At 47.7% G+C, this 19,711-nt stretch overlaps 1 protein-coding gene across 1 annotated transcript; it reads right to left on the bottom strand.

Moving 5' to 3' along the window:
* Window positions 1-14,788: 14,788 nt before the first annotated feature.
* On the bottom strand, window positions 14,789-17,855 carry HPS6 (HPS6 biogenesis of lysosomal organelles complex 2 subunit 3). Its single transcript, XM_054581734.1, has one exon. It carries the CDS (start codon window positions 17,755-17,757, stop codon window positions 15,346-15,348), a length of 2,412 nt encoding a protein of 803 aa, XP_054437709.1. The 5' UTR covers window positions 17,758-17,855; the 3' UTR covers window positions 14,789-15,345.
* Window positions 17,856-19,711: the final 1,856 nt, after the last annotated feature.

The following is a 19,711-nucleotide window of genomic DNA, read 5'->3' as shown; positions in this document are numbered from 1 at the left end:
CCCCCCCCCGCCGCCCCGCCAGTTTCCAGACTGGCATTCAATCTACTGAGCCACACCAGCCAGGGCTCCTTTCCTGACTTTCTTGACCTCTCTCCCCATTCTGACCTGGACTTGAGTTCCTTCCCCTTTCTCTCCCTTGTCTTGTCTCCCCAGGAGCTGGAACATCTAAAATTTCATAAGCAATAAGCAGCTATATAAGACCATTTCCTACAGCAGCTACTCTCTCAGAAATAGCAAGTACAACCTTCTCTCCTCCCTTAAGTTCATCCTCCAGGCACAGAATGGACTTATTCTCCCTCCACCTTGGGAATTTCCCTCTGGGCCAGATTCAGATCCCACCCCCACTCCAGAGTCCCAATCTCCCCAAGAGCCTGGGTCACACCCACAGGAGTGTCAGATTCCAGGCATCACAGTCACAGAGGATTGACTCCAGCCCACCCAATCTCATTTCTCTGTCTCTTTTCCCTAGGGATCATTTCTGGGCAGGAAACCCCCTTCCCTCAAACTTTCTCTTACTCCTGCTTGGTATCTTGACCCTGCTCCCTCTACCTCGCAGGACATGGATATAAACACTATCGATGGATGGAAGCCCATCAGGAAAATCTAATCCAACTTGCTGGGGTGAGGTGGAAACAGACTGCAGTGGGAAGGGTAGTGCAGTGCTGGCGAACAAGATGTGGATTGTCCTCCATGTCTGCTGTATTTTTTTCAACACTACCAAGCAACTCTTCGATACCAGCTGGGTGTCCCCCAATTCAACTCAATTCTAACAATGTCTACCTGGAAAACAGTATTGGATGCCACAGGTTAAGGGTGTCATCCTACAAGAGTGACCCCCACTGCAGACAACAATCACATATAAATGGAACATTCCCATGACCCTCTCCTCGCTTTGATTTGCTAGAGTGGCTCACAAAATTTAGGAAACCTGTTTACCCACTAGATTACCAGTCTGTTACAAAGAACATTAAAGGATACTGTTACAAAGAAACAACAGGCTCAAAATGGAGTCACCTGTGCTAAGCCCCACACACACTTAATATCAGTTTCAATCTCTCCTAGGAATGTTACTTTTAACTAGCCAATCTGTAATCACCTATCAAGACAATGAGGTAATCTGCATGATAGACAATCCCCCTTCCCCCAAAGGAAGGTGACCTTGCCTGAAACATTCCTTTTGTTTATGAATTCCTTGTCCCACCCTTTCTGCCTATAAAAGCCTTCATTTTACAGAGCTCCTCAGAGCCCTTACTGTACTGGATGGTTGTTGCTCCATTCATGAATCATTGAATAAAGTCAATTAGGTCTTTAAATTTACTCAGTTCAATTTTTTTTTTTTTTTTTAAAATATGAAAGAACAGCCAAATGACGAGATATGTAGGGTGAAGTCTGGAAGGGTCCCCTGAGGAGTTTGGGGTTTGCCACCCTCCTAGCACATGAATCTGTTCTGGTTCACCAACCTGGAAGCACTCCAAACACCAGCCTTTTGGGGTTTTATGGGGGCTTCATTACATAGGTACAGTTGGTTAAATCATTGGCCGTTGGAGGTCAGGGTTGTAGGAATGAAAGTTCCAACTCTCTAATCACAAGGTTGGTTCCCTAGCAACCAACCCCCAACTTCAGGTGCTTTCCAAAAGTGACTTCATTAAAATAAACTCCGGTGAGGTTGAAAAGGGTTTGTTATGAATCTCAAGTCACTTTTATTGCCCTTATCATTTAGGAAACTCCAAGGGTTTTTGAAGCTCTGTGTCGGAAGTGGGGACAAAGACCAACTACCAGGGTGGGCAAAAGTTATGAGTACGTAAAACACAAAGTTTATTCTTGCACTATTTATTTATAAAGTATTATATTATTTGTCTCATTATTATTGTTTACTATTTTGTATCCTTACTTATGATTTATATTTTAGGTAATAATGGCTGGTAATTTAACCAATGACCAACAAAAGTGGATTCTTAAACAATATTGGAAGACAGATAATGCCTAAAAGCTTCGATAGAAATGGGCTGAAGAATTCGACACACCTTTGCCAAGTAGACAGACAACTTACAGAATGCATGATAAATTTGATGAAACTGAGTCCATCTGTAATGCTCCAAAAAGTGATTGATAAGTCATTATTACCACCCAGGAATATGAAATATTAGTGATTCAGGCATTTATGAAGAGCCTCTAAAAATCAAAACAAAGAGCTTATATTGAGTTAGGCATTTCCCATAGATCTTTGAGCCATCCACTGCGACGTTTAGGTTTGAAAATGTATCGGCCAAGATTGCTTCACGGATTATTAGAAGATGATTTGCATTACTGTTTACAATTTTGTGAAGTGGCTCTGAATGAAGCCAGACAAGACAGTGGCATCATTGATAAAATTACATGGTCTGACGAAGCTCATTTAAAACTTTCAGGTGCTGTAAGTCGGCACAACTGTGTCTACTATTCAAGAGAAAATCCCCATGTAACTATAGATGGACAGATGAATCAGCTAGGGAATTACAGTTTAGATGGGTCTTTCATGTTAAGGGGTGCGTGGACCTATTTTTTCCATACTACTGTTACACACGACCTGCATCTTACCATGCTGAGGGACACTGTTTTACCACAATTACAGAGATGACATGATAATGATTTCTTCTCTCAACAAGACAGAGCTCCTCCACACTGTACTGTAACAGCGTGTGAATTTCCTGACAAACAATTACCCAACAGGTGGGTAGGTTGACAAGGGCCAGTGGCACGGCCACCACGATCACCAGACCTCACTCCAAAAGACTTTTTTGGGGGTGTTGCAAAGATAAAGTCTTTTCATGAAAACGACGTACTGTGGATGATATGATTCACTGCATAAGAGAAGCATGTCAAGAAACTGATGACAAGAAAGAACTTTGTGCCAAAGTGTGCTTGAGTGTGTAGCAAGTAGACTACAAGAATGTGTAAATAATGAAGGCCAATAATTTGACCACTTAACGAGATTGTACCTGAGTGCTCTGTGCCATTCTTTTGAGTTAGTAAAGCTATTGTTCGTAATAATCATAATTTGCATGTTGTTTTCCATGCAAACAACTCTAAGCCTCCTGTTGCCAAGTCCTGTATACATTTCTTATTGTAAATCACAGTATCACAGCATCAAAAGCTCAGGCTAAGCATCCTTGTCTGAGTTGATTTAGAGTGAGAGAGGGATAGGTTTAGGGAGTGGCTGTGGGTGGGTGACCCAAAGCAGGCTCAGGAAAACGCAGGCCCACACTGATAACAGTCAGGACGTCCAAGCTGGAAGAACAAATGCTTAGGAGGGCAGCATGGTTATTAGGTTTAAATCTTGCTTCCACCACAATGGAGCCACATCAACGGCACATTTAACTTAGGGCCAGTACAGCTATGTACAATCAGCCAAGAGTGATTTTAAACAACTGGCAGGGTGAGAAGAGAGATGGATCCTTAGCTACACTAAGTGTAAGTTCAATGATTCAAGTATATTTCACACAACATGGACCCTAAAAGCAAACCAACTTCCAAATCTGGTGCTCATCAATTACAACAGCAATAGATTCCAAACTGGCTCAGATGGACCTATTGAGAAGCTGTCTAGGCCCTAGCCAGGGAACGTTGTTAGAGCATTGTCCTGATATGTCAAGGTTATGGGTTCAATTCCCAGTCAGGGCACATACAAGAATAAACCAATGAATGCACAAGTAAGCGGAAAAATGAATTGATGCTTCCTCTCTCCCTTCCTTTTTCTCTAAAATCAATAAATAAAAATTTAAAGAGAGAGAGGTCGTCTCTACTTTACTTTATGGGTGATATAAAGAATTTTCTTGTTTTGACTAAATTCAATTTTTGACCTATGCACTGATTTTAGAACCCCTTGTATGATATAATTCTGCTGTACTTTGCTCCGTCATTTAACCTCTAAGCCTCAGATTCCTCCCATGTATAACAGAGTTAGAGAAACTGACCTTAGCCTCAACCCAAGATATACACCCCACATTTAGGGAAACCTGACCTCATTCTTGGGAGGTATATTAGTTTTCTAGTATTGCTATAATAAATTACCATGAACTTGTAACAAACAAGTGACTTAAAACAAACAGTTCTGGAGGCCAGAAGTTCAAAGTCAAAGTGTCTGCAGCGTTGGAATGTTTTGGAAGCTCTGAGGGAGACACCATCCGATGCCTCTTTCCTAGCTTCTGGTGGCTGGCAGCAGTCCTTGGCATTCCTTGGCTTGTAGCCCCATCTCTTCAAACTCTGCTTATGTCTTCACATGGCTTTCTCCTTCTGTGTCTCTGTGTTTTCTCTTTTTCTGTCTTAGAAGGATACTCGTTCTCGGATTTAGGGCCCACTGTAGTCCAGAATGATCTCCTTTTGAGATCTTTACCTTAATTATATCTGCAAGGACACTTATTCCAAATAAGGTCACATTCTGAGGTTCTGGATAGACATATCTTTTAGCACCACAATTCAACCCACTGTAGTGTCCAATTTATTGAGGAGACCGAAGCCCTCCCTGGGAGAGTCCCTGAGCTTGAGAGAGTAAATCTGTTCCTGCTTTAAGAAGCTCCTTTATGATGGGGAAGACCTTGATTCCCAGCCTGGTCCCCAAGAGCCTTTAAACTGAAGCAGACACACAAATGTTGGTGGCAGAGAAGGGTCAATATTGGGAGAATCCAGACCACCATTCTCTATAAAACAATGTGAGGACATTTTGTCTAGTTCATGTCAGGATGTGGAGGGGAAGGGAAGGGGAATTTCTGCCTCCATGAGGCAAGTGAGGTAAGTAAGGCATATGATCCCAGTCTTTGCTCACCCCACTTTCTTCCTCCAGCTCCCAGGTATCGATGAGCTGATATCATTGTCACTTTTTTGAAAATGAACTCCTATATGATCACCAATGAAATGGGACTGTTCCCAAGGATAGGAGGTGCCTTAATATGCTGAGAAGCCATCAGGGTTAAATCCCCAGAAAGGTCCTTTTGCTAACCCAAGCTGGGCCTCTGAGCCCTGTTTTCTCATTTCTTGCAAGGGCCTAGCCATTCAGCTGGCGTTTTTTCTTTTTCACTCTGGGGATTCTCTTCTTGAACTGGGAGCCATATAGGCCTTGCTACTGGTAATCCTCCAGACTCCCACTTCTTCCTTCCTACAAGCTGCAGGGGCCACAGTCTGCTTGCAGTCTACCCATTCAATCCCTAGGGCTCTCATGCCTCTAGACAGGATGCTGAGTGGGGCATCAGCTCTCCCGTTAAGATCTCCCTAAAGACAATTACATGGTAGCTTTTTCTTTCAAATATTTTACAGTCGATTATTATGGGGAAAGAGACCCAATGTTACCAAGTGAAGATTTGAAAATTTCAAAAGCCTGGGAAACTTCGGCCAGCCCTGGTCCACAATGAAAGGACAGCCAGCAGCTGCCATAACGAGAGGCTGTTTCTCCTCTCCTTTTAGCCTTGGTCTGAAGACGCTAGCTAGGGCAACCATTCATGTTCCCCCTTATCACCAATGTAGCTACACCTGGGCACCTCCCAATTAGTTAGTCTCAGCTCTGTATTTCCTCAGTTTCATGCAGAAACAGCTCCCTTGGGGAAAGATTTTTACGAGAGCCACAAAGGCTGAAGGATCTCATTCTGAAGAGGTCTAGTAGGGTCGACACCTAATCCTGTCTTTTCTAGAATCAGTCACATAGATTTGGAGTTAGGGAAACTTGGGTTCCATGAGGGCACCCACAGTGTCTCTATAATATCCCAGAAACAGTGAACGAGAAGGCACAGACATTGTGGCAGCTATGGGGTGGAGTACCCCCTCAGCTCCAGATCTTATTCTTACACTACCATCCCATTTCCATCCCCTACCCTGGATGCAACTACCCAGCGGGAGGTATTGGGATGTCAACAGAATTTATAATACAGAAAATTTGCTGAATCCAACTTTTAAGGATTTCAGGGTACTGGTAGACTCATTGGACTTGACCATCAATATACACAAGCTCAGAATCCATTACTTTGAGAACGGATGTGGGAAATGTGGGCAATGGAAAGGGATGACCAGGGCTTGACAGAGTTGTGATGGGAAATTGAAGTTGGGGGACAAAGTTGGAAGGGGCAGGGCAGACTTGGGATTGACTGAGGACTGGTCCCCTCTTTGTTTTTGTTTTTGTTTTTTTGATGGCTTCTCAGCTGTCCTCACCTACATGACCCCTTGGAGTTCTGCTTAAAAAAAAAAAAAGCCCTGGCCTTTATGACTCAGTTGGGTGGTATGTCATCCTATAAACTGATCCCCCTGGTCAATTCCCAGTCAGGGCACACACCTGGATTGCAGGTTCTGTCCCATTGGAGCTTGTACGAGAGGCAACCGGTCGATATTTCTCTCTCACATCAATGTTTCTCTCCCTTTCTCCCCCTTTTTTCCCTTCTCTCTAAAATCAATAAGCTTGTCTTCTGGTGAGGAAAATAAATAAATAATCAAGTAAGTAAGTAAATAAATATTAAACAAACAAACAAACAAACAAAAAACCCCACCAGTATTTACATGGGTAAGTGGATTGACCACAGGTTTTCTTCTTGGTCCTCTTTGAGTTAAGGGCCGATGAAGGACAAGGCTAAAAAAGTGACAAGCATGGAGTCAAGGGCTCACTCCCAGCTCCAGTTAAACTTATCATTAAAATGGAAAACATGCCCCTTCAAGGTCTTAGTAGAGAGATCTTTTGGGGCAACCTGGGAAGGTGCACATTCTACAAGGAGAAACTATCACAAAGGTTTAAGAAATCCAATCAGTCTTACCCACATTGCCTTTCTGACTCTCCTTCTTGGGAGCTAGTTCCATCTCCTGTCCCAAAGCAGCCCTTCTCTTATACCCAGGAAAGGCCATTTTATGATGTTCTCCCTTCCCCAGCATTCACAGGGGAGAGCTACACGCTGGGGCGTTCACTAAGGCCTGAGCAGTATGGTGGAGGAAAGAAGTGGGCCACTGATGTGTCCTTCCTTTCCCTTCTAGGCTCCAAATAAATCCCCTTCCTACACTGACCTGCCATATCCCCAAAGCGAATATGAGAACAATGAGCCAATCTAGTCAGTGATGAACAGTCACTTGATTTCCCTTCTGGACAATGATCTCAGTAATATCCAGTCAGTGTTCTCCTTGCAGTGGCCCAGGAGACTGACCTGGCTATCTCTGGGTCCCCTCTGCTCCTTTACCTCCCCTCAGCCTTCCCTTCCCTTCCCTCACTGTGATTACCAGCACCCCGCTGTAGCCTTCCGACACCGAGCATCAAGGGTCTGTCCACCTCCACTGAGAAAACCCACCCCTGATTCTGAGGCTCCAGGCTGACAGCCTGCCTGGGGCTGTTGGCGCGGGGGCAACGCCCATCTTTCCCCACTGTTCCCCAGCGCAAAACAAAAATAATAGAGACTCTGAGAAGACACGTATCACCTTGGAATCTGAAGGGTCGCCAAACTTGAGGACCTGAGACGTATCAAAGACCTGGGCAGTCTGCATCTCCAGACCTTCTAGCTATGGGAGGCCCAGGATGAAGTGAACCACCCTCGGTGTTGGTGAAGGCCAGCCCTTACTCTCCCTTCCCCAGCTCCTCACAGCTCCTTTCCTTTTCCTTTATTTCCCAGATAATGGAAACCTCCGGGAGAACAGATCTAGACCAGCTGTTCCACTGTCTCTACACTTTGGCCATAATTGTGGTGAGAGGCCCCAAGGGACGGACCTTCCCTCTGCCACTCCATCCGCAGCCCAGCATTTGCATCTGAGAGCTTCCTCTGCTCCCATATTGAGTGAATTTCCCTGCCTCTCCCAGACTCCTCTCTCCATTATCATCTTTTTGTCTCCTCTCTCTTCTCCTGGTCCAACTCCATCCTTTTACTCATCTCTTGACCTCTGTCTCACCTCACATATGTTCTTGCTCTTGTCCTGTCTTGCTTCTGGACAGAGATTTCAGAGCCAGGCTCGGGCCTTTCCTCTGTGAATTAGAGGAGAAACCACTCCAAGACTTCTGCCCGCAACTGGTGAGTGATTCTGGTTTTTCAGCTCAGGCCTCAGCCTGATTTAGCCTCCATCCTCACCTGAACTTTTTTACTAGCAGAAATGGAGACCCATGCAGTAATAATGTAAGCATCATTCACAATTCACACAGCCCATTAGCCTTGAAATTGCGATTCTTGAAAAAAAAATTGAGAGACATTCATCTCCATTTAATTTTGTCCATAAAGTGAGATTTTACTGGTTTTGAATAAGGCCCAACATCTTATTCCTATATTCCAAATTCATATAAAATATGATCTCACTGTGCTTTCCCAGGCATATCAGGTCCCCTTACTTCTGTGTGATACTGTCCTAGTACAAGTCCAGGATTCCTTCCTCTCCCTATGATTTTGCTCCCTGAGGCTTCCCTTGTCCTCCTCCTCCTCCCCATCCCCCTCCCTTTTCTCTTTTGTCCTCACAGAACCTTAATTTGTCACCTTCAGAGGCTTCCTCTTTCCTTAGTCAAGAAATGGTCAAGTGTGTGCAGGTTTGAGAGAAGTGGGTGGAGCTGACAATGACAAGAGACACCACTAGGGGGAGCCTGTGTCTAGGAAGAGACTAAGTGGGGACTTGGGGGAGCCACTTCAAGAATATTTCTTCCCTTCTCTCCAGGGCAGTAAGGGTGCGAGGCATTTCAGCGGTGGTTGGCTCCCTACAGAACTGCCTCGGGAATGGGGGGGTGAGGGGGGCGGGGTGGTGTCTAAATATGCCCCTTCCTTGCTCTCTAAAGCACCCTCTCTTTCTGACCACCCAAGTCAGTGTGAACCAAATTCTGTTGCATCTGAACACTTCCTTTTATTTTTTCTTAAGACTTAAATTAATTTATTTTTAGAGAGAGGGGAAGGGAGGGAGAAAGAGACGGGGAGAAACATCGATTGGTTGCTTAATGCCCCCAGCTGGGGACCTGGCCTCAACCCAGGCATGTGCCCTGTCCTGGACTCAAACTGGTGACCTTCCGGTGAGCAGGCTGGTGCTCAATCCACTGAGCCACACCAGCCAGGGCTGAATACTTCCTAAGGACAAGCTCCAATCCTCAGTCCTTTGACTTCACCCCACAGCTCCCACTAGCCCCTTCTACCCATCCCTCCCCTAGAACATCACTGACCCAGGCTTTACCAGTCTTTCTCTCCTGGTTTGGGGATCAGGGGACCCTGGGTATTAGCAGTTATGTCCATTCCTTCCGCCTTCACCCGAGCTCCCAAGATGGCCCAGCCTCAGGAGCTTCCTCACCCCCACCATTGCCCCAGGTGGGTTGGTTCTTCCTTCAGTTCCCACTGACCTACTTCTATCAAATTCTGGATCAACCAAAGAGTGAGTCTGACCTAAGAGAAGAAGGGACAAAAGCCAGAGACTCCATAAAAACCCAGAGCCTATTCTTTCTCACTCCAGGCCACAGGGACCAGTCAGTTCCTGCATCTGCAATAATAATTAAACCTACTATGGCACTGGTACTGTGATGCAAAAGTGCAAATAACCATAGTCTTTGCCCTCAGGGAATTTGTTTACTAATCAGGGAGACAAACAAATAAGTAGGCAATCACAACATGATTTGATAAATGTTTTTTTAGAGGTATGTACCAAGAACTGTGAAAGAATTGCAAAGCCTTAGGAGAGGAGGTGGCATTCAAATGCATCTTAAAGGATTTAGGCCGGGCAGAGAAAAGAGTGGAAAGCACGCCAAGCATAAGGCACGGGGATGAGAAACCCAGTGAGTTCAGGGAACCGCAAAGTAGTTCAAAGTGTAATATATTTTTCAGAGGGTGGGAGAAGGAAGGTTGACTGGAGGGAAGACTAGAAAGAGAGGCAGGTCTATTCATGAAGGAAGAGATGTGTTTGTTGAGAATTGGGCCTTTACCCTGAATATTGATGTAGATGCTGAATTTGATCAGATTTGCTCATTATAATACTCTGTATAAGCAAGGTTAGATTAGAGAAGACAAGGATACCAACTAGGAGCCCACTGTAACGATCTCAATGACAGGTGGCCAGGGCCAGGCCTAGGGCTGGGTCAGGACATGGGAGGAAAGCAGGAGTGGTTTGGACACTGGTCCACCTTGGCCACCGGGTCCAATTTCCTATGGGCTACATGTAGAGGGAGGGGTGAGGCTCTGATCTCTTGCCTTTGCAGTTTGGTTGCTGTAGTCCTGTAGTCTAGTCGTTGGGCAGCATGAAAACTGTAGTCTGTGTTCAAACAGTAGATTCCTTGGTAAAGGAATGGAAGGATAGAGCTGTGGCTGGGAATATGGGTGGGCCCTATGGCTCTACAGGCAGGTATAGAAGTCTTAGGCTTTGTTTCCTCAATTTTGCCAGACTGCATTTTGGTCTTGCCTAGTTTTAGCTTCACCTTCAAGCTTCCCATAGGCTACTGCCAAATGAACTTCACGGAGCTCTAAAGGTAAGACATACCTGTGGAACTCATTGGCCTATGATCTACCCAGGGACCTCCTGCCCAGGGATGCTGGACCTGGAATCTGGGACTCGAAACCTTCAGCCCCAGAAAGTTCCCCTTTACCCAGGCACCCAAGACCAAGCACCTCAGCTCCTAGACCTCCCATTTCCACAGGCCTCAACATCCTGTTTGGAGATCCTCTCTATCTCCTGGCTCTAAAATAAAAAAACCTCAAGACCTCAGACTTGGGATCTCTGCTCTTATTTGGAGTCCAGTGGAAGACCACACTGGACCATATCTATAATGCCCTCTTGCACACTCCACCAGGACCCAGCCCCATGATATCTGCATGCCTGAGCTGTTCTCCAAGGTCCTTAGACATAGTTTGGGGTCACTCTCCAAACCCCTGCCCCTCCCATTAGAGATGGGGTATGAGCAAGGACAAGAACAGGTGAAAGTTCCCAAGTGAGCCCACCTGCACCCCTGACAGCTGCTAGGCTGGGTCATTCCCCACCTGGAGGCTCTACTAGTGGGTGGTCCTGGGGAACTTCTTTGAGCCATACAACTCCAAGGAATAACCTGGCCCCCTTCTTTTGCCTATGACCTCAGGGGCCGACCGAATACAAGTCCTCCTCTGAGCACAAGTCCTCCTCTGTAGTCAGGAGCTCCAGAGCTAAGTCTCAGGTGAAGAAACCACCACAGTTCAGCAGGATCATGCACGGGAAGCAGAATTTGTGCTTTTGTCTATCCCCAGGTTCCCATTGAGGAGCCATATTGGGCCCAGCCTCAAGAAAAGGAAGAAGACCCCTCCCAAACCAGGATGGGGCTGAGGAGGAGGCTGAGGGATGACTTGTCTCTGGTTCTGGGCCTCTGGGAGGAGAAGTAGCTTAAGGGCTAGTAGGATGACTCCTGCTGTTGGTAGATAACCTGGCTTTAGGGCCAGGATAAGAGCCATCCAAATCCTGGATGAAGCCATGGTATTGTCCTTAGACTTCAGTGAGCCCCAGGAGCCATCTCAGGACTTGGCCATTCAGGTTTGCCACCTGAGGGCCTCCATGAGGCTGAGGAGTAACAACAGGCCTCGACAAGCCTGGGAGGTTGCCACACTTTGCCAAGAGGCTGAAGAACTGTCTTTAGTCCCATATGAAACTAAAGGACCACTTGAAACCCAGGATGAGGCTGAGCAGAATCCAAGCTGTAGGTACCAGCTGAGGACAAAGCTGAGCGGCATCCCTTACCATTGTCCCAAGTCTTGGACAAGGGATAGCTGGGGGCCCAGGATGATGCTAAGTAGCAGTATCCAGGGTCCTACCCTGAGCCCAGAACCAGCTGAGGGGTCACTTGGGTAGAAGTGGGCATGGGGCCAAGGCTTCTTTAGAGGTAGTTCTACTAAATCCAGATAAATGGAAAGAAATCTGTGTCAGAGATGCTCTTGTGTCTTGTGTCTTGACTCAGGGAGTCAACAGAGATGTGGGATCCTTCAAGCAGCCCTGTGCCAGTGATTCTCATTACTAAGCCAGAGGGCTCTAAGGGCTCTGCAGGTAGCTTTCCTGTGGCAAATCTTCCCTCAACCAGGGGCTCCAGGAATCCTGGGGGGACAGGCATGGGCCCAGGACCTATCACAGTTCCTACATGGGAACAGAAGAGTCTTGAGGAAAGGATGCAGCTATGCAGACCCCCCTGCTCACAACAAGCTACAGAAACTAGCATTGAGCCAGGAATGAGACGTGCTTTCAAGCGCAAGCAGATAGCAGCTACTGGGCTGTACAGTGAAGGGGTTCAAATCTTAGAATGGCTACTTCCTTGTTGACTGACCTTGGTCGAGTAATCTTTCTAAACCTTATTTCCTATTTCTAAAACTATTTCCTCACCTGTAAAATGGGGATAATATTAGTACTTCCCTGATGGGGTCATTAGAAGCATTAAATGAGGAATTATTAAAGACCAGTAGAGTGCCTGGCACATTAAATGCCCCTAAGTGTTAATTATTTTCATGATTGGAAATGGCCACTTTAACCAACAGATTTAGATTCAACCTTTATAACCCACAATCCTATGACCCTTAGCTGTTCAAAAACACACACACTGTGCATATATTTCTGGAGTGTTTTCCAACACCCACACCAATACCAACACCAACACCAATTCTCTGTGGACACCAATGGTTGTCCTGTAAGTCAGTTCAATTCTGACACTAAGTACCTGGAGCTGGTTCATACCCCACAGGTTAAGGGCTTGGTTCCAAAAGACCACCCCCTTTCAAATGCCAGTCACATAAAAAATAAATAAAAATAAAATGATACAGTCTGGGACTTCCAGCTAAGATAGAGGTGTAGGTAGATACACTTCGCCTCCTCGCACAACCAAAAGGAAAACAAATTTAAAAATAAAAAATAACCAGAACTGCCAGAAAATGGAACAGTATGGAAGCCCGACAAACAAGGAGTTAAAGAAGAAACATTCATCCAGACGGGTAAGAGGGGCGGAGACAGGCAGCCAGGGCGGAGAGGACACGTGGCAAGGTGGGGCTGGAGGACCAGGCAGGCGAGGTGGTGGCTGGCAGACGGAGGGGTGGGGGTGGGGGTCCCACATTTGCGTGTGGATAAACCGGAGGAACAGCTGGGGAGCAGACCATGCAATCCAGGGTTCCAGTGTGGGAAAAGGAAGCCTCACTGCTTCTAGGGGTAATAACCTGTGGGGGTTGTGGTGACAGGAGAAACTCTGAGCCTCACAAGAGAGTTCGTTGGAGGGACCCACAGGATCCTAGAATGTACCCAAACCCACCAGAAGGGGAATCAGCACCAGACGGGCCCAATTTGCTTGTGGGTAATGGGGGAAGTGACTGAAAAACGGCCCAGCCAAACAAGCATCATTGCTCCCTTCTGGACCCTCCCCCACATACAGCATCACAACTCAGCGAACTGGGTTGCCCCGCCCTGGTGAATACCTAAGACTCCACTCCTTCGAACATAAAAGGCCCGCTTAGACAAAGAAATATGGCCCAAATGAAAGAACAGATCAAAGCTCCAAAAATAGAACTAACCGATTAACACATAGCCAATCTATCAAATGCACAGTTCAAAACACTGGTAATCAGGATGCTAACTGAATTGGTTGAATATGGTCACAAAATGGAGGAAAAAGCAAGGTCTATGCAAAGTGAAATAAAGAAAAATATATAGGGAACTAACAGTAAAGGGAAGGAAACCAGGACTCAAATCAACGATTGGGAGCAGAAGGAAGAGATAAACATTCCACCAGAACAGAATGAAGAAACGAGAGCTCAAAAAACAATGAGAGGCTTAGGAACCTCTGGGACAACTTTAGACATTCCAACCTCCAAATCATAGGGGTGCCAGCAGGAGAAGAGGAAGAGCAAGAAATTGAAAGCTTCTTTGAAAAAATAATAAAGGAGAACTTCCCCAATCTGGCCAAGGAAATAAGACTTCCAGGAAGTCCAGGATGCTCAGAGTCCTAAAGAAGTTGGACCCAAAGAGGAACACACCAAGGCACATCATAATTACATTACCCAAGATTACAGATAAGGAGAGAATCTTAAAAGCAGCAAGAGAAAAGGATACAGTTTCCTCCAAAGGGGTTCCCTTAAGACTATCAGCCGATTCCTCAAAAGAAACCTTGCAGGCAAGAAGGGGCTGGAAAGAAGTATTCAAAGTCCTGAAAAGCAAGGACCTACATCCAAGATTCCTCTATCCTGCAAAGCTATCATTTAGAATGGAAGGGCAGGTAAAGGGCTTCCCAGATAAGGTAAAGTTAAAGGAGTTCATCATCACCACTCCCTTATTACATGAAATGTTAAAGGGACTTATTTAAGAAAGACAAGATAAAAAACTATGAAGAATAAAATGACAACAAACTCAAGGCTATCAACAGCTGAACCTAAACAAAAACAAAAACAAACTAAGCAAAACAACTAGAAGAGGAACAGAATCATAGAAATGGAGATCAGAGGGGAGGGGGAGGGGAGAATGGGGTAAAAGGTGCAGGGAATAAGCAGCATAAATAGTTGCACAAAATAGGCAGGGGGAGGGTAATAATAGTATAGGAAATGGAGAAGCCAAAGAACTTACATATACAACCTATGGACATGAAAGGGGAGGGATGCTGGGGGGAGGGGCAGTGCAGGGTGGAGGGGAATAAAGGGGAGAGAAAAATGGGACAACTATAATAGCATAATCAATAAAATATATATTACACTTTTTTTTTAAAAAGAAAACAATGATACAGAATTTAAAATGCCAGCTGCAAGTCACTGGTACTTCTGATTGGCTATAAACTGGGAATTTCTATGCTATAAATTGGTTTGATAATTTGCTAGAAAGACTCACAGAACTCTGGGAAATACTTTACTTATGTTTACAGGTTTATTGCAAAGAATACAACTCAGGAAAAGCAGATGGAAGAGATGTATAGGATGAGGTACGGGGTAGGGGATTGTGGGCCTGCAGCTCCTATGCCTTCTTTGGATATCATCCACCCTCCTAGCACCTTGATGCGTTCACCGATCTAGCAGCTCATCAAATTTCCTTTAGTTTTTATAGAGTTCAATTTCTCTTCCCAGGAGGTTGTGGATGGGGCTGAAAGTTCCGGCCCTCTCATCACTTGGTCTTTCTGGTAACCAGCCCCATCTAAAGGCTGGGGGCCACATCCTCATTTGTATTGAGGCAGGCAGATCTCCAAAGGGGTTCATTATGAATAACAAAAGACATTCCTATCACTCAGGAAAGTCCAAGGGTTTTAGGAGAGCCCTGTACCAGGACAAAACCTGAGGATAAAGACCAAACATATTTATTATATCACAATATTTAACATACATATATATTTTAACATTGCTTCAGAAGAGAGGAGAATATTGCACACACGGACCCCACCATGGCCCTCTCGAACTCCTAGGCATCCTTCCCTGATCACAGAAATGATTTTCAGCCTGTGTCAGTCACACAGAGGCCCTGTCCAGATGGTGTCCAAGCCTCTGGCCCTGTGTGGTCTGATGCCTGTAGGGTAGTCATAGGTCCTCGAGGTGGGGTGGGAGGTGGAGTGCCTGCGTCCCAGAGGATGTCTTCATATAGGCTTAAAACTGGGCCTGAGGACCGTCCTTGAGCCCCGGCCTGCTCTAGCAGAGCTCTGACCAAGCCCACAGTGAGAGGGGGCTCTGCTCCAGGCTCAGGGAATGGGGTAGGGGGCTTCGACTCATCTGGGAGGTGTGTCCGCAGTAGAAGGAGGAGCTCAGCTGGAGCTAGTTCTGGCGGGCACAGGCGGCACAGGAGGGGGAGATGAGCATCAAGCCGGCGGTGCCTGGCAAATTCGGCCAATAGCAGTTTGAAGATCTCACTTCGAAGAAGGGGGCTGGAGGGGCCGAGGGCCAGGCCAGCCTCTAGAGCCCGTTCCCACTGTTCCTTTTGCACCAGCTGCCCCACAGCTTGGAGCACAGCTTTGGGCCGCCCACTGCCCAAAAGCAGCTCTAGCTCCAGTGCCTCAGGTCTGGTCCCCTCCTCACCTAGTACTGCCAGGGCTCGGCGATACAGGGGGAGCCCTGGGCCCCCTGCACCCCAGCCAGGCCCGCCCTGCTGCTGTGCCAACTCCACAAAGGGTGGCAACCATCGTGGTTCCAGCTGGCAGAGGCACTGGCATAGAAGTTCAAAGAGGGGGAGCACCCCATTGGGGAGTTCCTTTCCAACTGCTGTACCACCTAGTACCTTTTTCCACACATCAGGAGGAGCTTGGGACCTCAACCTGCCATTCCCATCTGGTTGGAGCTGCAGGGCCCTAAGGATGGCACCCCAGGCTGCTGTAGGAAGGGCTTGGAAAATGGTGTTCAGCTGGGCCAGCTGGTCTCCCATCAACTCGGTCCTCAGCAGGCGTGCCACTTCCTGCTCTGCCAGCTCAGTCCAGCCAGCCTCCTCATCATCCCCAGCCACGAGCTGGGCTTTGAGTTGCTCTAAGCCCCGGTAATCCCGGAGCTCGGCCCTCAGTGTGGTCAACAGTGTAGATGGGGACACATGGCCCTGAAGGATGGAAGCCAGGGCCTGAGGTGCCCGGAATATGCTGTTGTGTCTCAGTTCCTCTGGGGTGAGCTGGGCACCCCGTAGGCTCCGCCGTTGGTAGTACTCACAGGCTTCCTCAAACACCAGGTCTCCAGCTGAAGGCAGCTGGAGGCCCTGTGGGGCTTCCCATACTACTTGAAACAATCCCAAGGTTGAAAGCAAACGAAGACCCCCTCGGGTCTCCATCTTCTCCTCATTTTCTGTGCCAGGGGCTGGGGGTTCAAGCAAATGTACTCGGTCTGTACTGAGGACCTTCCTCTCCAGCAGCTGCCCACTGCCCATGTCCAACAGTTCCAATGTGGAGCCCAGCACACAGGCTAGAGTACCATGGAACGTTCCCAGCGCTGCAGACCCTGCCAGGCCTACAGGTGCTTCCTGAAGCGTGCCCACAGTCCGGGTACCACCGTGGGACTGAACCAGGCTCACAGTGCCCCTGAAGTCAAGCAATAGTAGACCCTGGGGAGTTGGGGCCCAGGTATGTACAGTCAATGGCTGCCTGGGGGATAGAAGCCCAGGAAGGCGTCGGAGCAGGGTCCGGAAGTCCCATGTGTCCCCTCGTCCAGGATTCAGGCTCTTACCGTAGGAGAGGCGAAGACTTGGGGCAGCCACCATCAACTTACCCTTTCCTGGGCTCCAGATGAGCAGAATGTGGTCCACGCCAGGCCAGGTGGTGGCAGTGGGCACCAGGAAGAGGTCCTTGCGAGAGGCCAGTAGCCTGAAAGGGGGGCAATGGTGTAGAAGAATGTGTGTGCGGCCCAGATTGGTGCCGGTCTCCCCGCTGGGCTCCAGGGTTCTGACGCACAAGCAGTGGTTGAAGGCAGCTGAGGGCGGCTGTAGCTGGCCCTTAGCATCACCGTGTCGTTCCTCACACCACACCAAGCGGCCTCGAAGCGCCGCCACTGCCACCACGCGGGATGCACCGCCCAGACACAGCTTGGTACTCTGAAGTATTCGCCAGCCAGGCCCCACGCCCGTGCCCCACACCTCCGCCAGGCCACTTTCCCACACCAAGATTAGCGCGGGTCGCACGGGCCATGGCAGGAAGAAGGCGTCTAGAGGTGAGGGGTGGTCCGCCGGCCAGGAGCGCTCCAGCTCCTCTCCGGGTCCACGAACTGCGACCAGCAGCTGCGGGGCTGACGTCCCCGGGGGTCGCAGCAGCAGCAGGTGGCGGCCGTCCGGGCTGCAGCGGACTCGGACGGCTGGGTCCGCAGCCAGAAACTCCCGAAGCCGGGCCGCGCCGCTGAAGTTGCTCAGGTCGGAGAGCAGGCGCAGAGTCGCCACACGCTTCATGGTGCCTGCCGCCCTCCCCGGAGCACGCGCAGGACCGGCTGCCCTGCGGGGCGAGGCCCGGCTCTAGGTTCGGGGTTGCCAAAGGAGGTCGAGAGTGGAGCTGTGACTTCCGTCTGGGGTCGAGGAGGTGGGCCCGGCCAGCGAGTCGGCTCCGCCCCGCCCCGCCCCGCCCCTCCAGCTCAGGGCTTGCCGGGTTGGTGCCCCGCCTGCGCGACATGGCTCGACAGGGGAGGAGCCACGGGAGCCTGGCAGGGGAAGAGTTACCGAGCGCGCAGGTCTCATCGCCTCAGATCTCGCTATCCGCAGGGACGCTCTCTTTGCAGGGATGTGGGCATGCTGTCCCAGGGCCCTGGAAGCCTCGGAGTGGCCAGTCTTACTTAAGAATTGGGGATTCCGGTCCCGCTGAGAGTCCTTCCTCAAAGACTGCCCTCCCCTCGAAAACTCGCTTTTTCACCCCAACTTATTCACTGATTTATTCATGATTTTTTTTTATCCTCACTGGAGGACATTTTTTTATTGCCTTTTAAGAGAGAGAGAGAAAGAGGAAGGGGAGGGAGTAGGGAGAGGAAGGAGAAGGGGAAAGAGAAAGAGAAACTTTGGCTGCCCCACATAGGTTCCCCAACCCGAGATTGAATTTGCAACCCTGGCATTTGCCCTGACTGGGAATCGAACCCCCAACCTTTCTGGGTACAGGAGGATGATCCAACCAACTAAGCACCTACTTTGAGTAGACAGCCCTAAACAAAATAACCCTCAACCTCACGGAAGTGACAATTTAGTGGAAAATAATTATAATAGCTCATACTTCCATATGACAAGCCCCTTTTACAGATAAGGAAAATAAAGCACAGAGAGATGTTAATAAATTGACCAAGATCACACAGCAGTAGAGGCAGGGTAGGCTTTCAACCACAGGCAATGTGAGTCCGGAGTCAGTGCACCAAACCACTTTATCAACAATTCATCACCCAAACTAATAGCTTGCTAGAAAACAAAATTAAAACATATTTTAGAAGCACTGGGTCTGTGTGTAATTTCTCCAGCAATACATACAAGTTGATATTTAGGGGTCCTTTCCATCTCTGACTGCCTTCTCAGGTGATGTGGTATTCTTCCTCCAAGTCCAGTCCCTTTTCGTGAGGCTTGCTTCTCCCTTTCTTTCTCCACAAGTTCCCTTTTTTTCTCCACAAGTTCCACAATGGAGAGCCTGCATCCATTTCTAATTCATCAGCTTCATTCTGTCCTCTTGCTCTCAGCATGGAAACACTCCCATCTGTCCTGGCTTAGAAGTCACTCTTTCATCCTCATCTTCTCACTGCTCCCTCTCCCTTTTCTTTCAGTCACATTTCTTGCAGAGATCCTCTAGCATTTGCTGCCTCCACTGTTTCTTCTTCCATTCATTCCTCAAACCACTGCTGACCTGAAAATCCCTCCTGTGGTTTCCACGGCACCTTTTACCTCTACCTTCCTCTTTTCTAAACAATACTATCTTCAGAATTTTGTTTGCTATTGGTTCATTTTCCTCCACCAGCCTTTAAATGTGCTTAAATTCTATCTTGACCATATTTTTCTTTTAACCTTCTTCCTAGGGCATTCACTCCTTTCTAATGGCTTGAGCCATTACCACTTAAGCCAATGGCTCCAAAATATTTATCTCTGTTCGAGTTCCATAAAGTCACTGAAGTCACTGCTCAGCATATCTTTTTCAGTCTTCCATTTTGCATGAGAAAACAAACTCAGGTTATTTGCCAAGTTAACACAGCCTTATTCGGTTCTTGGCACAGAGTAGAAACACACTAACTCGCTAAACTCATTAAACGAATGAGTTTGTTTTCAATCTTTCACCTTACAAAGTTGTCATAAACAGCTTGGAATATATATCTTTCCAAACTTAGCCAGTGTTTCTAGAAGATACATTTATTCCTAGAAGTGGAATTGCCGCTTTCAAAGTCTG

Source organism: Pteronotus mesoamericanus, unplaced genomic scaffold, assembly GCF_021234165.1.
Source record: "Pteronotus mesoamericanus isolate MK-2021 breed Mesoamerican mustached bat unplaced genomic scaffold, CSHL_Meso_final contig_657, whole genome shotgun sequence".
NCBI lineage: Eukaryota > Metazoa > Chordata > Mammalia > Chiroptera > Mormoopidae > Pteronotus > Pteronotus mesoamericanus.
This window is presented reverse-complemented; position numbering and strand designations above follow the sequence as displayed.

Coding starts and splice junctions, on each gene's coding strand:
- HPS6 (XM_054581734.1), bottom strand. CDS start 17,757: ATGAAGCGTGTGGCGACTCTGCGCCTGCTCTCCGACCTGAGCAACTTC.